The sequence below is a fragment of the Buteo buteo genome, chromosome 23 (genome assembly GCF_964188355.1).
Source record: "Buteo buteo chromosome 23, bButBut1.hap1.1, whole genome shotgun sequence".
Lineage (NCBI taxonomy): Eukaryota > Metazoa > Chordata > Aves > Accipitriformes > Accipitridae > Buteo > Buteo buteo.
This window is the reverse complement of record NC_134193.1, coordinates 6,746,269-6,767,444: the sequence shown is the minus strand read 5'-3', so window position 1 is coordinate 6,767,444 and position 21,176 is coordinate 6,746,269. Positions and strand designations below refer to the sequence as shown.

The 21,176-nt window shown below is 48.2% G+C and overlaps 1 protein-coding gene across 4 annotated transcripts in view; it reads right to left on the bottom strand.

The window, feature by feature from the left end:
• Positions 1–15,839: 15,839 nt before the first annotated feature.
• IGFN1 (immunoglobulin like and fibronectin type III domain containing 1) overlaps positions 15,840–21,176 on the bottom strand; it is a 65,294-nt gene continuing 59,957 nt past the window's right edge. For all 4 annotated transcript variants that reach the window (XM_075055070.1, XM_075055071.1, XM_075055072.1 and 1 more), the window contains 5 exons: positions 20,726–20,814; positions 19,573–19,768; positions 18,649–18,948; positions 17,816–18,142; positions 15,840–17,022 (listed from right to left, as the gene is read on the bottom strand). In XM_075055070.1, coding sequence (XP_074911171.1) covers positions 17,009–17,022; positions 17,816–18,142; positions 18,649–18,948; positions 19,573–19,768; positions 20,726–20,814 — 926 coding nt within the window. In that variant the 3' untranslated portion in view covers positions 15,840–17,008. The remainder of the gene's footprint in view (positions 17,023–17,815; positions 18,143–18,648; positions 18,949–19,572; positions 19,769–20,725; positions 20,815–21,176) is intronic.

The following is a 21,176-nucleotide window of genomic DNA, read 5'->3' as shown; positions in this document are numbered from 1 at the left end:
CCCTGATTTCTTTATGAAAAGGGAGGATGGCTCATGTAAAGCCGCTGCAAGGCTACATGCAGCAAGATGAAAGCCTTGCGTAATGTAGATAAAGTACCTGGGAACAATATTAATGCATCATTAAGGTGTGCCCTAACAGAAACATGGAATAACTTATATGGGAAGGGACTGACCCTCTGCCCAAAGCAGGGCCAGCTTTGCTGAACCAGTTCAGGACCCAGTTGCTGCAGACCTTGTCCAGCTGAGGTTTGATGGAGATCCCACAGCCTCTCTGCCCTCATGGTGAATTTTTTTTCCAGGTATCTAAGAGGAATTTCCCATGTTCCAGCTTGTTCCAGTTGCCCCTCTTCCTCTCCTCATGCACCTCAGAAGATCTGGCTCCATCTTGTCTGCATCCTCCAGTTAATTAGCTGCAGAGCGCTGTAAGATCCCTCCAAACTTTCCCTTCTTCAGTCTGAACAAACCCAGCTCTCCCAGCCTTTCCTTGTGTGTCCTGTGCTCCACTCCTGACCATGTTGGGGCTGAAGAGCAGGCCAAGCCCTTGCCCTTGTCAGCTGGACCTCCATGGGCTCATGTTCCTGGTTCCCTGCTTTGGCTGCCCCTGTTTGTGGCAGATGGCGCGTGTAATGCACACAAGGGGACACGAAGCAGGGCAGGAAGTCTGTGGGCTGGAGGCCACCCTTGAAGCCCTGTGCAGGAACCTGCAGGTGCATGACAGCAGGTCCAGAGTCAGCACTATCAAGGCTGAGGAAACAGATTGTCCCCTCTGCCCTTCCCTACACTCAGACATCCCCTGTCAAACAGTCACAACCCAGGTCCCACCTTTGATGAGCAACTACATTGCAACTCAGAACTGCTTACAGTTCAGAGGGCTGTGCAGGCTTGTCAGCAGCTAAAAAGGGACATGCCTTGGTCAGCAGGTCACTCTGGAAACAAGCACCAGGAGAGGCCACGCAGCTGCCAGGGAAGGGCAGGCACCAGACAGGTGCCCTGGGAGGGGAGGATGGTGATGGAGAAGGAAGGAATGCTGCTTCCCTTCCAGGAGAAGACCATCAAGTTGGCCAGTCCACCCAGTTTTCATCTCCTTGTGTCCCCATCTCATTTGAGGAGCCTCTACAAAATCGGTCAAGGAGCTGCTGATCTCCTCCCATATCTGCCCAGTACTCTCTGCCAGGGCAATGTCCAGTTCAGGGTGATCTCAGCCTGTAGCTGTCTCTTCACCCATCTCTGTGAAGGAGATGCACTGTGGGGGAGATGCTTCACACCAAGTCTTACCATGTGGGACCCTGCTGGCAAAGCCCCTCCTTGCTCCAGTCCTTGCCTAGCAGCCCAAGGGCAAAGCTTGCAACAGTGTTTGAGTGAGTCTGGGATAATGAGCTCCTTTGCAGACAGAGTCCCAGGAGGCTGCATGAAGATCCCAGCTCAGGTTCTCTGGGGTTGGCCCTCTCCCAAGGACTTCCCTGGTTCTGCTGCACCTCAGTAGCAGGTTGTTACATCGGCAGGAGCAAACATGTGGGAGGGGATGGGTGCAATGAGGGACTCCTTGTGCTCATGGCATTTAACTTTGGTGGTGTTGCAGCCTGTTCTCGGGGAGCAATTACCTGGGATTGCTGCAAGAGTCTTCCCTTGAAAGTGGGCATTGCTCTTGAGGTGGGAGCTTGGTGTACATGTCTGTGTCATGCTGCTGCCCACCATGTCCAGCCATGTGCACTCGAGTCTGGGCTCTTGTGGCTGCCTGTGAGGATGTGGCAGCCCTTCAGCAAGGTTGTGTTCCTGCTACAGGCTGCCAAGTGACAGAGAATCCTGCTTGACCATGCCCAGAAGACCTGACAGGCCTCTGTGGTAGACACCTTCTCCCTAGCTTCATCTACCTCCTCTGTTTCTCTAGGTTTTGAGGACCACCCAAGGACCTAACTAGTGTCTCTTTTGTTTCTAGATGTTTAATGGGTTGAAGGGTCCCCTTTCTCCATGCCATCCCATGTCCGGCAAGTCCAGAGGAAGCTGGTTGTCAATGGAGGCAGTGTTTGAGAATGGCTGGGGTTGGAATAACCACACTCGTGGGGGAGAAGAGCTCACACTGCCACGAAAAGCCCTAGAGACAACCTAAGTGTGTTTTGGAGGCGCCGTGGGGTGCATGAGCATTACCTGGGTGGTGTCCTGTAAATGCAGTCAAGTCAGGTCCTGCCAGGTGCATCTGCTGCTTCCAGGAGCAGTTGGAGGGAGGGCAGGGGTGTGGGGCACCATCTCCAGAGGTGATGCTGCCAGGCCCAGGGGCATATGAATGCACTGTGCAAAAAGTCAAGGAGACGACTTGAGCCCATGCCCACCATAAGTCAAGACACAGTTCAGGGAGGTGACTGCAACCAAAGACATGTGAACGGTCTGCCCCAGCTGGGACCCAGGTGGAGAAGTGTAGGTAGACAGACACCTCCACCAGTATGGTACCTAGACTCCTCACCTCCCCGTGCCCGTAGCAATCTGGACCAGCTCAGAAACTGCTGCAGGGAAGGGAGAGCTTGTTCCCATCGTGAAAGGTACAGAGGTGACAGGACAAAATTTAGAAAGGGAGTAAGCATGTAAATGGCATGAGGATGCCCTCGATTCCACGGCGTTGTGAAATCCCCTGCATGGCTGGTGGGGGAGGAAACCTCATGGACCAGCTTATGTAATGATTTAGCAACACATCCTAGTGTGACCCGACTCGTTAAAGCAGCCTCTGATAAGGGGAGTGGGGAGAGGGACATGATCATGCCATAGTCCCCTGAGACAGATGGGGAACATGGGGTGTGACCAAGAGCAGAGGAGGGCTGTGAGCGCCGCGTGGCCTGTGAACCATGCCATGGCAAACGCCAGGTGCTCCACTGGGTTACGCATGGCCTTGTGCCCACACCCCATCTGGCAGCACCATCGCTCCATCATTGTGTGCTCTGCAGGGAGGTGCAGATGCTCCTGGCATCAGCAGAGCCTTTTCCCTTCCCTCCAGAGCATCATTCCAGTGCAGGGCTTTGGAACAGGGTTTTATTTCTCCCCACACCCTGCGATAGGGAGTCCCATCAGAGTGTCATCCTAGCTTAAGCACAAACATACTGCTTCACATTGACATGGCTGCCCTCTCACAGGGAGGATCAGAGCAGCCGGAGCACTAGGATCATCAGTTTGTGGTGATGCCATCTCACTACTGGTCCTCCAGGCCTGGCCTCTTGCCTACCCAAACTCCAAGAGAGTTTGTGTACAACTGCCAATGTAGGTGGGTCCTCTCCAGATTGAAAAATTGGGCTGACCTCATGCACGTAGTGTCCTGCAGCATTAATCCCATCGGTATCTGACACCAGCACCACTTGGCACTGCTGCCCACTGGGATCTGTGGTGGGTAACGATGTCCTTCATCAGTCACATTGAAGACATTCACATCCCCTCCTTTGGAAAAGCAGCTGCTAGAGGACTTTGTCTCCCCATCCTCCTTGCTGTTTTGCATTTGGGAAGGCTCTGATGCTTGCACAGCACCTAATTCCTCCCTGGTATGAGATGCCCTGGGCCTTGCTGAGGGAGACCTTCCTCCACCTACATGCAGGGTGGTGGCATCCCCCCTGCCGTCCTTTAAGGAGCCTCAGTTGCTGCGAGGAGCCCTGGCCAAGGAGGAAAAGAGAAGATGATTGAGAAGAGGACACAGACTCCCAAGTTACTCCCAAGACCGAGTGAAAGGCACCAGGCTCCCATCAGGAAAGGCTCTGGGATGCCATGCGCTGTGGTAGCACATCTCTGCTCCATGCTGGGGATGCTCACCGGGTGGGAGACACGTGGAGCAGGGCTGACCCATGGGGACATGTCCTCTATCCCACCCCATCCCAAGGGCCCAGAGGTCCTGTGGTGCCAGGGTCAAGCACAAGGAATCAAAGTGGCATGGGAGGATGAAGAGGGTACATGGACATCCAGCGTGGGGCAGAGGCAGTCCTCTCAGGACATTATTTACTTATCTGGCATCCACTGTGAGGTGTGGGGAGGAACTTTGATGATAATAAAGGATGAACCAGATTACCTAGAAGCTCATTCTCTTTTCTAAATAAATTATGAAACACTGTTAAAAACTACTATGAAACAATCAATAGATTTATGTGAGTCATGCTACTAACATTATTTCTGAAGGATATTGTTTATTTTAATAGTGAAATCTAACACTAGCAAGTAGAGATAATATTTTAGGCTAATCTGCATGTCATACAGGGGTTATCTGTTTCACTCGTGTCTGCTTTCCAGAAAGAGTCCATCCTGAGTTGGATTTTCAAGATGGACAAGTATTCACATGTTCACCTTCAGACTAAACAGGGAAAAACAGATTTTCAAAGCTGATTTATGGCTGGGCACATGAACCATCTTCAGGTAACAGTGCTCGAGATGAGGCAAAGAGCTTCCCTGACATCCAAGAGGATGTTCAACCATCCAGGTCATACCTGCACACTCAGTGCTGATCCTTGCATGGCCTCCGAGTCCCTTTTGCCAGGGCTTCTTGCAAAATCCCCTCTCCATTGGAATTATGCTGAAGCGCCAGGCTAAATTTTTGCAGTCCTATCTATATGTGCAGGGGGGAAGCTGGTCTGCACCAGGAAGCAGGGTGTTGCCTGCCCAGCCCCTCTCCCTGTGGCACCATGCGCTAGGGAGCAAGCATGGCTACCCCTCTGCCGGGACAGCCTGACCTGGCTCCAACACCCAAGCTCAAAGAGCTCAGGGCAGAGGAGGTGTGCACCTCCCCTCGGCCTTGGTTTAAGGATGCAATTTATCCCGCCTCCTGGCTAGTTGGCTGGGCTCCTGCTCTGCATCCCGGCAGCCCCAGGCACCATGGAGGGACTTGGCGACGCTGGCTGGCAAGTCCAAAATGAAGTTGGGGGCAGAAACGGCGCTTGGCCTTCAGCTGGGTTCTGATGTCTTGACCATGACAAAATCAAGGAGGACAACAGGAGGCTCATCCTCCAGAGTGCATCCCTCACCTGCCGCCATGCTGCTGGAGGACAGCACACGCCCACCCCTTTTTTATAATGGAGACGACTAACCAAGTCATCTGTGCAGGAATGTCCTACACATGACATGCCCTGGTGCAGAGAAAGCAGGCTGTGGTTTTTGCGCCAGTTCCTCCTACCATTTTCTAAGCTGCCAAAGCCCGAGTGAGATATGTCATTGTCAAGGGTCATCTCCCTTTTTCAAGTCTTCTGTAGGATGCAATAAGCTACCACATGTGTGTGTGTGTGTCACTGCCCTGAAAATCATAGAAAGGTTTAGGTTGGAAGGGACTTTGAAAGGTCCCGAGTCTAACGTCATGTTCAAAGTAGGGCTCACTGCAAAGGCAGCTTAGGGTGCTCCAGTCCTTGCCCAGTTTTGTTTTGAATAACTTCAATAAAATATCCCATTCAAGGGCTGCATGTCTCTCATGGGAAAAAGCTTTTTCCTTATGCACAGGTGAAATTGTCCCTGTTGCAGCTTCTGCAGTGTCACTTGTCCTTTCTCAGTGCACCTTGGAGAAGGACCTGGCCCTTCCTCCTGTGGTGGAGGAAGGCTGCTGGGTAACCTCTGCTTCTCCTGGCTGAAGGCACCACCTCCTTCAGCCTCCCCATACGTGGCGTGCTCTGGCCCCACTGTCTTCTCTGACAAGGGAAAAACGGGTTTTTAAGCAAGTTGACCAGCAACTTCATGGACTTGTTTCAGTGCACAGACTAGGGATGATCACTGTGCAACCAAACTGGCCAAATATAGTCATTTTTAACTACAAAGTCATTCATAACATCTAGGGGACTGCAAACATCCCTTTGAAAAGGTAGGAATGAGCAGTCTGGCAGCTAAACCGTGGCTAAGACTGGGTCTACCAAGTTTGTTTGCCATTTCTGCAAAACTCAAGGCTAATGATTTACAGTGAGAAGATGCCATGGTTGCAGCGTAGGTTCACTACTTCTGTCACACCAGAAAGAAATTTCTCTTTTCTTTAAAGACACAGTAACTGCTGAGGTTGAAATACATATATAATTTCATTAAAATTAAATCATTAAGGACTGCTCTACTGCTTAGGAATGACTGAAAAAAAAAATCTTACCTTGCTTCTGTAGATCAAAGTAACTCGTCTTCCTCTTGTAATAAAAACAGTCTGACATTTTGTACAAATGTTTGATCTAGAAAACCAGAAAGGATGTTTCACTAGTTATTAAGTGGCAGCTGCCCCAAACAATTTTTAATCTCTGATTTAAGTTGATTTGACAATATACAATAAAATTAAGAGCCTTCTGTGCAGAAATGTGTTTTAACACAAATTTTCTAGAAATCTCTACTCCATATTCTATTTGAGGCCTCAAGTCCTGGAAATTTTCTGCCCTCATGGGCAACTGAATGGGAGAGGAAAGGGCACCTTGCAGCAGCAGAGCAGGAGCTTTTGAAGGAGGGGGACCTCCTTGGGAAGGGAAACTACTTGTCCTTGGCACAGCACATGGCATTCAAAGCATTTAAACTGGCTGTGGGAAGGAAAAGAGGACAAATTTGCAACTAGGACACTTTTTCGGCTTTGGGCAGTACAAAAAGTCCTGTCCCAATGGCTAGGACACAGAAGTATGTGTGGATTCCCACCCACCCCATGGAAGCCCTGAAGGTCTTCCCTGCTTAGCAACATTGGTGGTGTCATCACAGCTAATTCAAGAGGGATAGAGACTAATCCCCAGAGACAGGCTCCTGGCCACCCTGCTTTGGGATGTCCCTCTTCAGAGCAGGCTGCGTCTACAGATCATGCTCTTTGGACCACGTGGTGGCCTACAACGTAATTATTATTCTCAGAGGCGTTTTTTTTCTGTCTGGCTCAAATGTCAGAAATAATTGGAGGGCAGTGGTGGGGTAGGGATTTTATAGCATGAAACCCAGGCTTTGTCCTGGAGAGAGCTGGGTGGAATAACTCAAAACAAAGCTGAAGAGTGAGCTGATGATGGAGGAACTTGGGTCAGGACTGGAGCTGCTCCCTGGATCCCCCTCCTTGGCAGCACATGTATACCTAGGCAGATAGGTCACTGTGTCTCCATGTTGGGACACAAACACATATGAGACACCAGCAGAAGATCCATGTGTGGTCCAGATTTCTCTAAGGCCCCCAGCAACCCAAAAAGCTCAATAACCCCAACACAGCTGTTGAAACAGCTTCTGCAGCATCACAGCATCTTTCCTCAGTGCCTGGTCCTTCCCACACAGGAAACACAGGTGTCCTAAAGGTTCAGCATTGTCCCAGGGTTTCACAACTGACGTTACTCCAGGGGACAGGAGGCTGCACCCAAACTCTCACCTATCCTGGCTGCTGGGGGCAGGTAATGGGGAGGGTAGTTGCTGGACTCTTCCTACCAGCAGACTGAAAAAGGGGTCTTGAGGGGAAAAAAAGCAGCTGCTAGTGATCTGGGGCAAGTGCCTTGTACCCAGTAATGCATGGAGCCTACAGCACTGGAAGTCTTTAAGGAGAAGACAGACACCCCTTTTGAGCAAGGGTCATTTGCACTGTCCTGCACTGGAGCAGGGGAAGGACCAGGAGACTTTTTGAGCTTCCTTCGCACTCTGCAACATTAAAATCCTGCCCTTCCTCGAGCACCATGAGACTCCCTCCACCACAGAGGGCCAGCAGCCAGGACAGCGGCATCTCACAGCAGAGACAAGCAGTGGCAGGGATGCTCTGGGCATCTGCCACATGACCAGCTTGGAAGAGGCAAGCTGTGCTCCCAGGGTGTGTGGTCCATGCCGGCACGCACTCCTCGCATGCTGCCCAGGGCTCTGCACTGGACCTGCAGCAGCACATAGTTTGCTCAGCAGAAGAGGGCTGCTGCAGCGGCTGGTCGTTGCTGTCTGCCTGATTGAGCATAGGCTGCCACGTGTCCGACCCACGGCCAGGCTTTCCTGGTGGCTGGAGGTAACTGTGCAGTTAGCATGCACCCCTGCGGGGTGTGCCGGCACCGAATTCCGGCTGCCCAGAGATTTCAGGGTCATTGGTGTGAAGCTTACTCACAAATTTGATTGTATTAAAGGCAATGAGCTCCTTTCTGGGGCAGTTTTCTAGAAGGGTGGAAAGGGGAGGTGGTGCAGCCTTGTTTAGGTATGTGCACAGGCACTCTCCTGCAGCCTTGCTGCATTTTGGACCGAGGCTCCTGAAGCTGTGATTTGCCTTGCTGGACAAGTTTTCAAAAGCCAACTATCAGCTCCTTGCTCCCAAACACGTGTCCCTGTAATAGAGGCAGTTTATCCTCTGCTAGAATTGAGCAACTCAACCCTTCTCTTGCATTACTGAGCCTTTCAAGCATCATTTGATAAGCAGTATGAGCGCAGCTCCTCAGGCATTGCTACATCTTTTGGCGTGCTTTGCCCTGCCAAAACTGTGTTTCAAGCTAGCTATAAATTATGCTTCACAGTCGGCTTTCATCTGCTCGCCATGCAACGGGTGAGAACAAAGGCCACTACGTGCCACACCAAGGCAGAAGAGCCAAGAGCCGGGTGTAGGCAGAGGCAAGGCAGGCGGCAGTCTGCTGGAGGAAGCAAAACAACCTCAGCCCGCTGCCAGCCTTACATCAGAGATGTGGAAAGCTGGGGTGGCTGCTGCTGCCAGCAAAGGAGCTGGGGTATGGTGGGTAAGGGAGAGGAGGGGAAAGAGGGCAGAGAAATCTGGTTTTGCCTGCACAGTGCTAAGCAGTTACAGCAGCAAAAGCAGCAGCAGGCAAGGGGGGAAGCAGCCACCATCCCACCAAAGGGACTGCACAAAGGGCAGGCAGCTGTACATGGACAAGGTGGGGGAGAAAGGCAGAGCTGTAGACAAAAAGAGCTGCACAAGCCAGCACCTCTGGAAACTCCAGCTACTCCGAGGCCACCCTAGAGGGAATGGCATTGCCCAGACCAGAGGTTCAGACCAGGTCAGAGAGCGGCTTCACTTGCACAGGAGCGAGCAAATAAGAGGAAATGTCATTTGCAGGATAACAGAACTTCATAGGTCAGTGCCTCTGGGTCTGTCATGCAAATCTGCATCTGCTGGAGAAGGTCGTGCCTGCTGAGGGTGAGGACGAGCTGGTGTCACCGGGGAGGCTAAGAGAAACAAGTGTCAGCCAGTACAAGCACATTATGGTTTGCTACTCTGGTGATGTTACTCAAGTTTCATTTCAGCATGATCCTTTTTTTGTTGAGCTTTCAGATAGCTCTGACCCCTAGGAGAACCACACCCTGTGGGACAGACAACCAGTCCTTCTGGTGGTGCCAGGGCTGGGCAGACAGAAAGGAGTGAAGCTGAAGGCCTCAAAAGTCCCTTTTTACAACAATAGCAGGTGAGCTGCAAGGATGTTCCAATGATTTCCTTATCTTTGTGCAAACACCCCAGCTCCTTGTGGCTTAACGGGATCTTTTCCATGAATCAAGGTGCCTCCTGAGGCTGCTGTCAGAATAACCGAGTGCACACAGCATCACCTTTTACTGAACTGGTGATGCCTGCTGCATCCTGGCTTAAAATAAAACTCCTTGAACAACAGTGAGCTCCATCAGATACCGCAGCGCTTAGTTTAATCACACGCCTATGGCCCATAGACCACGTTCAGTGCTAACACAGATGGAGATCCAGTCCACACTGTATTCACCTCACCTGACTTTAGCAGTGAACAGCTAACATCATCCTTGCTGCAGTGTTTTTGTTTTGTCTTTCATGTTACCAGGCCCAGAAGTAAGATTAGGCAGGAAATTATGGTCTGGTCAACACCTCCATCCAGCTTTGCACTGTCAGCATTACTAACAGGTCCATTTGTGTTGAGACAGAGCTTAAGAAGCTTGTACATCTTGACGTGCTACCCTGTAGGAAATCTGCTTTGGATGACCATCACTGTAAGCATGGCAGGGAAGTGCCCTGTGAGCTGCAGCTTTGCACCAACTGCCTAAATCACATGAGAGGTTCAGCTGAGATGGGCAGCTGCTGGACTCCCATCAGATGCTGAATCACTGCTGAGACATGCTGCAGAGGGTTTAGAAATACTCCAGACTTGTCCAGTTTTACTTCATTGCATTGCCAATTGCAGCAGAGTTTCAGCCAGGCATCCCAGAGCATTTGAGGGTGACTAACCCAGACAATATTAGCTTTCAGTGCCTGCACCCCTCTAAAGTCACGAACAGACAGCCTGTGCTAATGCAGAAAAGAGATTACAGCTTAAATGGCACTGACAGGGCACACAAGAGACCTCCAGAGCCAGAGAGACATGGTCAAGGCACCCACACACCCATGGCATCCCAAACCTGCAAGGACAAAGGGTAAGGACTTGGAACTTGGCAGAAGTAGAGCTTTCCCGCCACACCCTTGGGAGCATTATCCCTGCACATAGATTATCCCAGTACTCCAGGGAGGGAAGTTGCAACCAGTGCAGATCCAGGACCAACAGAGTCAGAAAGTGGGTCCATCTTGTCTTCCATCTAGCCCTGTGTCTGTGCTTCCCCAGACACACGTGGTGGATGAAGAGATCTGGTTCCTTTTACTTCCCTTGAGCAAATCAAGCAAAGCTGACCCTGCAGATTAGGTCCTACATAACCCTGCCTCCAGCAAGCCATGGAGCAATCCAATATCCCATTGGATTCCCATTCACCCTCCCCAGGAGGGCCACTACCCAAACCAGCATCCTCCAGCACAAAGCATCTTTCCCTGGCCAGACTGTCCTGCTGTAGGTGTCACAGAATGCTCTGGAGTTGGGACTACCTCCTTAAAAAATGGGCAGTGCTATGACCAGCATCAAATCCATCCCTCTCACATGGGCTAGCTGCTCTCCCAAGACTTCCTGTGCAAATGCACAGACTAGGATAGGTAGGCTGGGGATGGCTAACATCAGTCTTTTCACACTCCACTCTGCTTCCCAATTCGTAGCACACTTGCTGCCTGGCCGACCAGCTTCCATGGGGAACAGGAGACAGTACAAAAGAAAAAAAAGTCTTACCTGAGATATTGTGAAAAGGAAGGGAGCCATGGGAGACTGGAAGCAGACCGGAACAGTTCAACTTTTAGTTCTTCCACCTCGAGCAGGACACCAAGCCGGACCTAGGTGAAACCACAGCTCCCATCCTGCCCCACCGCATAACCTGCCCTGGGCTGGTGACCACAGGGCCTGGTTCATGCAAACCAGAGCAGCTTGCATGCATTCATGCTCTGCTCCCAGATCTCTCCATCTCCAGCCACACAACCAGAGCTGAACGTGTCCCAGAGGGAACGCAGCAGGACACACGACAGGGTATCACGGCTGTGCCCTCCCATACAGACTGAATTCCTGCCTCAGTGCAGCCTGCAGACCCCTCTGTGTGGGGTGTATGTGCCTTTTCTCACCTCCCTCTGGGAGCTCCAGCAGCAGCCGCCTCCTGGTCTACATCTCCAGACCAGCTGCACTGATTCCACTCAGGAGTGAAGGGAGAGACAGGCTTTGGAAGCAGAGATGATGATGTTTGGAGCTAAGCTACACAAGCCTACAGAAGATCATCATCCTCAAAGATCTGGGGGAGAGACTGCCAGGGCACCCTTGAGTGTACAGCTACTCCTGCTCTAATCTCATCATCCAGGAAGAAATTGTTCAGCCCTCTAGCTAGAGGTAAGACACACCAATGGCAGTTCTTGAATGAAGTCTCACGGAGGATGTTGGGGCTCTAAAGTGTCTGAAGCCTCTGAAGGACCTGGAATTGCAGAGCCTCCTAGGCTGGAAAACCCTCTCCGCTACGTCCCTGGGGAGACCTGGAGAGCTCTGCAGTCCTATAGCACCACTTTCTGGAGATGAAGGGATGGGACCGGCTGTGCAGCCAGGGAGGAGCACGGACAGAGGCTGTTACAGAGGCTGCCTCTCCTTGCTGAGCACTGCCATCTCCAGAGGCAGCCAGGTCCCCTCCTGCAGCAGCCAGATGCAGGAGATGGGTGCAAAAGCTGGCAGTCATTGCTCCAAGCACTTCCCAGGGTCAATTCACCACCATCTTGCCCTGCCAGGAGGATGGGCTGTGAACCCCTGTAGCTAGAAAGGAGTTATCCTTCCCAAAGAGGAGAGGACCCTGAATTCAACCTCATGGGGTGCTCACGGACTCACACCAACACAGCCAGACCCCTCTGTGTGGAAGGATGATGCTCTGCCAGATGCATCGATGCTCTTCATGTTGAAAGGCTTCCCAAGGACAGCAGCATAAGTCCCCACTCCACCTCCTGCCTACCAGCCGAACAAGACCATCATCCAAACAGCCTTTAAACTCTTGGGTGCACACAGAGGCAGGACTCCAGCAGCATATTCTTCTAGAGAGCTCTGACCAGAAAGCTGAGGCCTGTAGCCCTGACCAGCACTATCCGGGAAAGAGGGGAGCTAGGACATACAACCATACAGGGCAAACATATGGACACGGACATCCACAGCGCACAGCAGACTGGGAACATGCAGAAGAAGACACAGGGTCCTTCTGCCCCTTAGAGCCTTGGTCACTGACTGCGATGGATGGAGAAAAGCCTTTGCTAAGTAGGGCCTAAGAAGGGAAAATCAACGAGGAAGGAAAGAAGGTCCAGAGAGTCCCTAGGGCTGACATCAGTGCTCAGAAAATAGCATGGAAAAGCACTGCTGATTTATAAGCAGACCTGATCTTGTTCTCCAAGTAACCAAAGATCACAGAAGTTGGACTCCTAACAAAAGAAACTTTTTTTGCTGCAAATCAGGTGAATACACCGAGCACACCTACTGCCAAGGAAGGTTCCTGTGTGAGGACCTGGTTTCTGCCCTAACAGGATCCATCATCACATACTCAGGGGCTAAGAGGGGATTTTGCTCTTATGCTGTTGAAACCTGCCCTCCAGTTTGTTTATCCCAAGCTAGCAGAGCTGCTCACCCTCAGCAGTGATATATATATCAAAATTAGCCAGGCCCAGCCCTTCCTGTGAAGAGAGGGGAAAAAAATCCAAGCACTGGCAGAGGCATGGCTTAGCATATTCACCAACACGCCCTGCGTCCTCCACCTGGGGTGGGAGTTAGCAGAAGAGCTCATCTGTCCCTCCCAGCTCAGGAGCATTGCTCTCCTCGGTGCTCATAACCTGATTTTAGAGACAAACTCCACGAATCTGGTATTGCTGCTCCCTCATCGGATGGGAATCTGGGGGGAGTGGCTCCGAGGGACTGCAAGGCAAGTGGCAGCAGAAGCTGAGCGCTGCAGAGGCAGGCTGCAGCAGTGCCACGCACCAGCAGCCTACTGCGCCCTTGGTGACAAGAAGCCATAGGCTCGGGTACCCGGACGATATCCTTTGATTGTTACAAGCAGTTGCGGAAAGGAAGAGCCATCAGACTTACCCTAGCTCCCCAGTTACCAACTTTCAAAAATGTCAAATAGCGACTGCAGAGAGTGATAGCAAACCATGAAAAAGGGGTGCAGAGCAGGTTATAGGCAATAATTTCTCTGAACGCTGCCAAGCTGGAGTATGAGTTCAGCCACACCCAGGGTGCCGGGAGTGGTTGGCCTGCCCACAGGGAGCATGGCATGAGATCCGCTTGCCAAGCCAACAGCAAATGAGCAGCACCAGGGATGCAAGAGGGGTTTATCAGCGCTGCCTGAGCAGCTCGATTCCTCCTTCTTGGCTGTGCCAGCAACTGGGTGATTGCTGCCAGTGCCAGCATCCAGAGAGCTGGTTTGGGACCACCTGTATGAGAAGATTTCCACTGCAAGAAATGAGGGAAATTGAGCTCAGGACATCTTTGAAGATCCCAAGGCTTTTGTAGCCTGCTTTCCTGTTTGTGACTCTGGGCAGGCTGCTCACTTTCAGACCAGGAAAGTTTGACCGGCAGCTCTCTCCTGCCCCTGCTGCAGCTTCCTCCAGGCCATACTCTCTCCCTTTGGCCTCCACATCCAGCAACATCTGCTTTTCTACTTTGGAGGGTGATTCCTGGGCGGGGGATCACCACTTTGCTGTAATCAAAGTGGACAGGATAAACAAGCAGCACTGCTGACTCTGAAACACTCACCCACCTGCCCCTCATGCTGACTGGCCATTTCTAGTGCACTGGTCTTACCTGTGCACACCACCTCTTCCTTGTTGAATTACTGACACTGCTAGTCAGGCTCTCTGTCTTGCTGCCCTGCATGACATGTCTGGCTCAGCCCCACTCCCCAGGTGTTAAGTAGTACCACTTTAAGCATATGGGGCTGGAATATCAAATATTCAAGAGAACAGCAGCAGCGGACTAGCTTGAATTAATGCTGACATCAGTGCACAGGGATAAGTCTGCAATTCTCAGCAAGGCTTGCAAGAATCCCCCATTCCTGGTGTGCCAAATCCTTCCAGACATCACTCAGGCTTCAATCTCAAATGTTTCGGCCCTTCCAACTGCCTTGGCCCTTATGCTTATCAGTCAAGGAGAAAATAGCAAATGTAACCCTACTGTTGCACATTTGCTACACAGAAATTACCACACACTCCTACAGTATCTCACCAGTGTAAGTCAATCTGAAGCTAATGAAAACTTGGTGTTTGTCACTCAGCCTTGCAAGAAAGCATCTCTCTCCTCTTAGCACAGAGTACAAACAGCAGCACATGCATCTCCAGGTATGAAGCTAATTCAAGGCTGCTGGGATCCATAAACATGCAGATTACAGGGAAGACTGTCAGGTGATTGCCAATAGGGAAGCAAAAGCTGAGATGGTCCTCCCTCAAGGGAAGGGAGGAGCATGTCCTGCTCCTTGCAGGAATTAATTTTCCCCCTTTGCATGGAGCAACAGGCCACCTCAAAAGAAACATCTAAATCCCAATGGAGCCTCCTCCAGGTGGAGCACTGCAGTTCCCAGTTGAGCATGAAGGAGTCCTTCAGCAGTAGCAACAGGCATTTGCTTTCTTGACCATGATCCCATGCTTCTGGCTCAGCACATACACCCATTTCACCCACTGAACCATAGCAGATGGCTCAGTGGGCACTTACTGTCTACGCCCAGTCTCCATGCTCTTTCAAAGGATGGACAAGTAGCACATCAAGGGACATGACTGACCTGGCTACCAAAACTGCTCAAGAAGTCAGCATATCAGGGACAAGTGGCCTCAGCATGGCAAAGAGCACAGGCCAGGCACCAGCACTGCCCTACCCATTTTTTTTTAGGACAGCACATGCTGCAAGGCTGGAGTCCAGCTGGTCCATGCTGGCAGTCCAACTCTCCTAGGAAAGGGTTTCTGTAACAAGATTTGAGGTGTTTTGGCAGCCGATAGGCTGGGAGCACTAACCAGAGGTGCCTACATGTGTGGGGAAAGCAAGTAATAGACAGCTGTGCCCCTGATGGAAGACAACACTTAGAGGGGAGTAGCCCTGTATTTCTCTTGCACATAACGGGTGGAATGTACATAGGCTGCATCTGGTGGATCAAGGAGCGCCTGAGACAGGGGTCACAATACAGTGACGGTTATCGTGGTATAAATAAAGCGATCCTTGCTTAAGATTAGCATGCAATATAAATGTTCCCAGTAGCAGCTTGTACCGATAGCTTCAAGGAAGGAGGTGTGAGATCACTTGCCATGGGTACATCCTGACCAGTAAGTGGCTGGCTTATGCTGCCATGCACATTATTATATTTTTTAACCTAATTTGCATGATTAGAGACTGCACTGCTCAGCCACTCCATCAGCATGCTTAGTGAGAAATAAACTTATAAAAGCCTTGTATCTGTTGTTGTTCTGTTCTTCCACAACTAAACAGGAACCTACATATGCAATACAGGGTGAGGAGTGAACTTACATAGCCATTACATGTGAAAACTGCAACAGACATGGACTGGCATTCAGGAACTGGCTGGGCTTCCTTCTCCAAAATAAACACTTACTCACAGTAGATTTTACTGAATTATGGTTTAATTTCATAATCTACTGTTGCTATGTCTGTACAACATTGTACAAAATATAACCAAAAAGAACATTTCAGCCCCACATAAATGTTTGACTGGCTGTCTGAGGATCCAGTGGCTTTTGAGTCTAGACTCTCCTGTCTTCTAGATACCATCATCAAAGTACCTTTGGTGGTAAGGCTACAGTGCTAAACATTCACACAGTCATCATGATATTTTTGCTTTCCAGTCTCGTTCTCCGCTCAGTAATGGAATCCCCCAGCCATGGCAGAGGATCTCTGGTGGTACCTCATATTTCTGGTCAAACATGAAAGATTTTTAACCTCTTTTTGCATTAGGCAAAAACATTCTAGCAATGTCATGAGTTAGGGGCAGTTATGTTCCAATGGTGATACTAACGTGACAGTTTAGGACTGATACATCCTTTTTTACAGCACTTGCTATAGTAGGTTTTTAAGTACACCATTGATCTGCTCAGACTAATACAACTGGTTCTAGATTTCCATTCATTCCCATCAGTGCATTTTCACTGTGAGTAGCACTACTCCATGTTAGCTTACTCTGAGAATTTATCTCTTGCCCAGATAAAAGTATCATCAGGCACATACTCTTCAACTTAGAGGTTAAGGGAAATAATATACTTAGCTGCTACTGGCAGTGGAATACATGCAGAACTGCTTCTACCAGGATTATGAAACCCACTGAGAATTACATGGAATCTAAAATGATTGCTCCGGATTAGAAAACCACATGCTAAAAGGCCAGCTTCATAGATCTCTGGTGTCAAGAAATAGTCTTGTTGCAGCCTGACAGCAGGTGAGTGGTGTGGCAGAACGATCTCTTACACCTGTGTTCTCCATGGAAAGTTTCATTTTAGCCAATTTTTTTTCCTCATCTTCTGTGTTCCTGAAGCTTCTTATCTGTGTTTTAAAGGTCTAGTGGAAAGCCATGATCATTACAAAAAGATAGGATTCTCTTAAAGCTTTTTTTCCCATTTTGACTACAGTGCAGCATCATGTTCAAAATGCAACTACTGGATCTGAAAAATAAAACACTCAGACTATAATGCACATCTGAAAATAAATGCATATCCTTCATATAGAGCCAGTTCTCGATAAAAACCTTCACATTCACATAGTAGTGCAGAGATGTTCTCAGGAAGGCCATGCTACAGGGTGGAGTCTGAAAATAAGAGAAAGAGAGAAACAGCTCAATATTGTAATGAGGGAGGTAGTCTGTAAGGTACACTGGAAGGGGACCCGAAATCTTACAGGGCCAAAAAGACCAATGTCTGCAAAAGGATTACAGGGATTTAACTGACCCATTTCTCTGCTCATATAATCCCACCAAGGAATTCTGAATTGTATTAAAAGGAAAATATTTAACTGAAAGTAAAGGATATTTCTTAATGAACTGAGTAAAATTGCCAATGATATTTATCCATTAGTATATATACCATGCGTCTATCCTCAGTCAACTGCACTGATTCTCTATTCACATAGGGATCCATAATGACCCTATTTAACTTATACCACATCCCTCTCTTTCCTCCCTTCTCATTGCCTCTGGCCACCTAACACCAGCTTTTTCTTCACTGCTTCACCTAACCTTCCACATCTTGCAGGATCTTCTATTCTGCAGCTCCTGCACTGTAGAAAAATCTAACCTAGATATTATCAAATTAAGATAGCATATTTCTTTCTAAAATATATGCTCAAGGCCAACCAAAACCTCTGGCTTGTAATAATCAGATGTTTTTCTCATGTGTGCTCCTTCATTTCTATTTCTGTTTCATACTTGATCACTAGTGAGATAATTAGAAATTCAATAAAGCAGTCCAAACATACACTGCCTTATAGGAGACTACCCTTGTCAGTAAATAAAGCTGTATGGGTACCATTTTTAAGGCATCTTGACAGCAGTGACATATCTTGACATCACATGATGAAGGACGAGAGGCATTAAAGACTGATACCTTTAATAGTGAGGAAGGCTTTGCTGAATGCACGGCCCGATTCATTGGTGGCTTCTACCATATATTCTCCTTCATCATGTTTTGTGACACCCAGGACAACCAGGGAGCAGACACCAAAGTCGTTTGTGCAAAAATAGGTAGGATCATTGGAGAGGTCTCTACTGTCCTTATACCAAGTGATCTTTGGAGGTGGATGGCCTCCAACCGCACAGCTCATATGGCACTCACTCCCAGTAGTCACCACATGAGGCTTCAATGGTACAAGGAATCTGGGAGGCTGGTTTTGGTTCACTCCCCTGTATTTCTGTGGTTTGACTTGAAATTCAGCTGTAAAAAAACCAGCAACATACAAACACACACTCAGATACTGCTTCACAGCAATAGAAATCAGGGTTTAAAGGACTGGTTTTCAATCATGATGCCTAGTTGTGCAAAATGGCTCTCATTCTGCACTGCAAACTGCCAGAGGCCCCACGCACCTATGGATTGTAATCTGTGTTTCTTCTCAAATTAGCCAGAATTTAACTATGAAGTCAGAAACTTTGGTTTCTGCAAAACTTAAGCCTTAGATTTTGCTGGGAATTAATTTTGGGGCGAATTACATGATATAATGGCTGGATATAAAGGATGTATCTGGACAATGTCCATGCAGAAGGGACAAGACTTCCCTGCCAAACTGGAATTTCTTAGGATATCTCTTAGGATATGCATTCTTGTTCTGGGCAACTAAAAGTTCACAGGAGGAGAGACTCATTTCAGGATGGTGTGTTAGAAACAATAAAAGAAACAAAGCACGACAACACAGAGATAAATATTTGTAAAAGCTGTTTTACCCTTTGGTTTTCGAATGCTCCAAGGTTGCACAGTTTCAGATGGATCACTGGCTCCCAGGCTATTTTTTGCCACAACCCTAAAGTAGTAGTCCCGGCCTGGGATCAGTTTGGTGAATGTGAACTTGTTGGTGTAGATCAGGTCACCCACCACGTGCCACAAGCCCTTCTGTGATTCACGTTTCAGGACTGTGTAGTAGAGATTACTTTCCCATTTCTCAGATGGTGATGGCTCCCAGGTTACTGTCACTGTATTTGGCACATTCTCTTCCAGTTGAATAGGTCCAGGTGATTGTGGGATATCTGTCAGATGAAGGCAAATAATATCAAAGATGTAGGGAAAGTGGCACAGTACAGAACCCTAAAAACTTTTAGTCCATTCTATGTCTGGGGGCTGAGTAAACATCATGGTCATTAGAAGGGACAAAATTTGATTCCTTCTCCAGTCACACAAACTCATTTGCTATTAACTGAACTTCTATTGCATTACATCTGCATTGCTGGGCCTCCTTTCTTTCTTATAGGGAGGAGATGAGGGCTGGTACAGCTAAACTTTTTCATCTCTTAGGGAGACAGCATATAGAGTTGTTGTAGCACTAAATTGTCCTATAGCCTGCTACTCACTAACCTTAGACTGTAAGAAAGAGCATGAACTGCTCTCCTGTGGTTTGCACTATCCATCTGTGTGACCTTGCCTTTTTAAGCAGAGTCAGTCTGGAAGCCAGGTGTAATTTTAATCAGTAGATTGCTCTGTCCTGCAGACACAGCAAAGTGATACCACAAAGTGGCCAGACTGAATCTCACAGAAAATTGTACTCTACTTCTTCCTTTGCCTGCATTGCTTAACTGCATCAGAGCACCATGCCAAACTCAGTTGCCTGCTGCCTATTCACAGTAAATCTGTTTGTTTATATGGTAGTGAGTTACCTGTAATTTGAACTTGGAAGCTGAATGTTTCTCTTTTCCCTAAACCATTCTGGAGCTCAACAGTGTAGGTGCCACTGTCAGCGAACTCAGCTGCTGCAATCAGCAGCTGGGTGGTACCATCTTTGGTGTTTATTTTAGCCCGGTTTGAAAGAGGAAGCCCATCCTTTAACCAGGTCACCACTGGATCTGGAGATGCCTGTAAAGAACAACATGAGTTATAGCCCACTTGTTTTGCCTCCAGATTGCTTCTCTACATCTTTACTTTCATTATCTTGCCCCAAATGTATATATATACATGACACAGTAAAGTAATACCTATAAATGGATCCAAGATGGATCTAAGAGCCCTGGAAAAAGGGCTGCTCTAAAGTTTCTTTGTAACTTTTCTCTTTCTCTGTGTCTTTTAAGAATATTATTGTAGTAAGGTGTTCAGGTTAACTATGTCAAACAAGGTGTGCTAGATCAAGAATAACAGATGACATCAGTAGTTAATATTTTCTACTTTTAAGAAGATCTGCTGGTTTTGGACAGAAAAAACATCCTCAACATCTTTATTTCCATTGTGCCATCTTTGATTTCTATTGTCCAAGCGCTTAGGAGAAAGGCCAGCAAATACGCACACTTTGCCCTCATCAGCCTCTTCTTGATATCCCAGACTTTACCTGTGTTGTTCCAAGCTTACATCAAAGCACACAGGATTTCTGTCAGTGCATGCCTATTTCTCAAGTCATATAGCTTAAGTCCTGCTGCTTAGTGAGACAAACACAGTCAAGATATCGCTAGAAATGCTACCCCAAGGCCTTCCAAAGGAATCAGAGGGAAATCGACTGATTTTTAAACTCTAAGTATAACAGATTAGTACCAGATGATGATAATATTGATATGGTTGGATGGACAGCATTGTGCATTGTTGTCAGAGGTTAATGTATGACCATAATATTGTAAAACACTAAAGCCAAGAGTGACAGCTGAATTCTTGATCATGTTTTTCTCATGTAGAAAGTATACGCAGCACAGGCAGGTTAAAGGATTTGCCCAGTGTCTTGTAAACAAAATTCCATGCCAAGAAAACAGTAGCTCAGTTTTCATGTCTGCTATTGACTGCAACGTAAAAACAGATGAGGAATTCTTACAAACAGATTTGAATACTTACTTCAAAGGGAATATTCACTCGGATGGTATTTCCTGCTTTTATAACCAGGAAGCTTTTCACTGTGTCATCTATTAGTAACCTGGGAGAAACTGGAAAAGACAGTGATTACAATAAAAAGTTGCACATTATTACAGAGTCACTGGCTGACAAAGTCATATGCATGTGTTTGATATGCCTCATGCCTTTCCAACAGCTAGTCCACAGGCTGTTGATAAACTCATAGTAGTACTGTGGAAAAAAAGCTCCTTGATTCAGGAGTTTATTTTTTAGTATTTAAAATATTTTTCTTTCTTTTCTCTTTTCATCAATATAATATACTATTGTATTTGGCATTTTTCTAAAAATGCCAAATACAATAGTGCTAAATTGTATTTAGGATCTCCAGTTTAAAACTGAAAAAACTGCTTCCCACATGGACTGATACTTATCTATTTACTGACTCATTATAAAA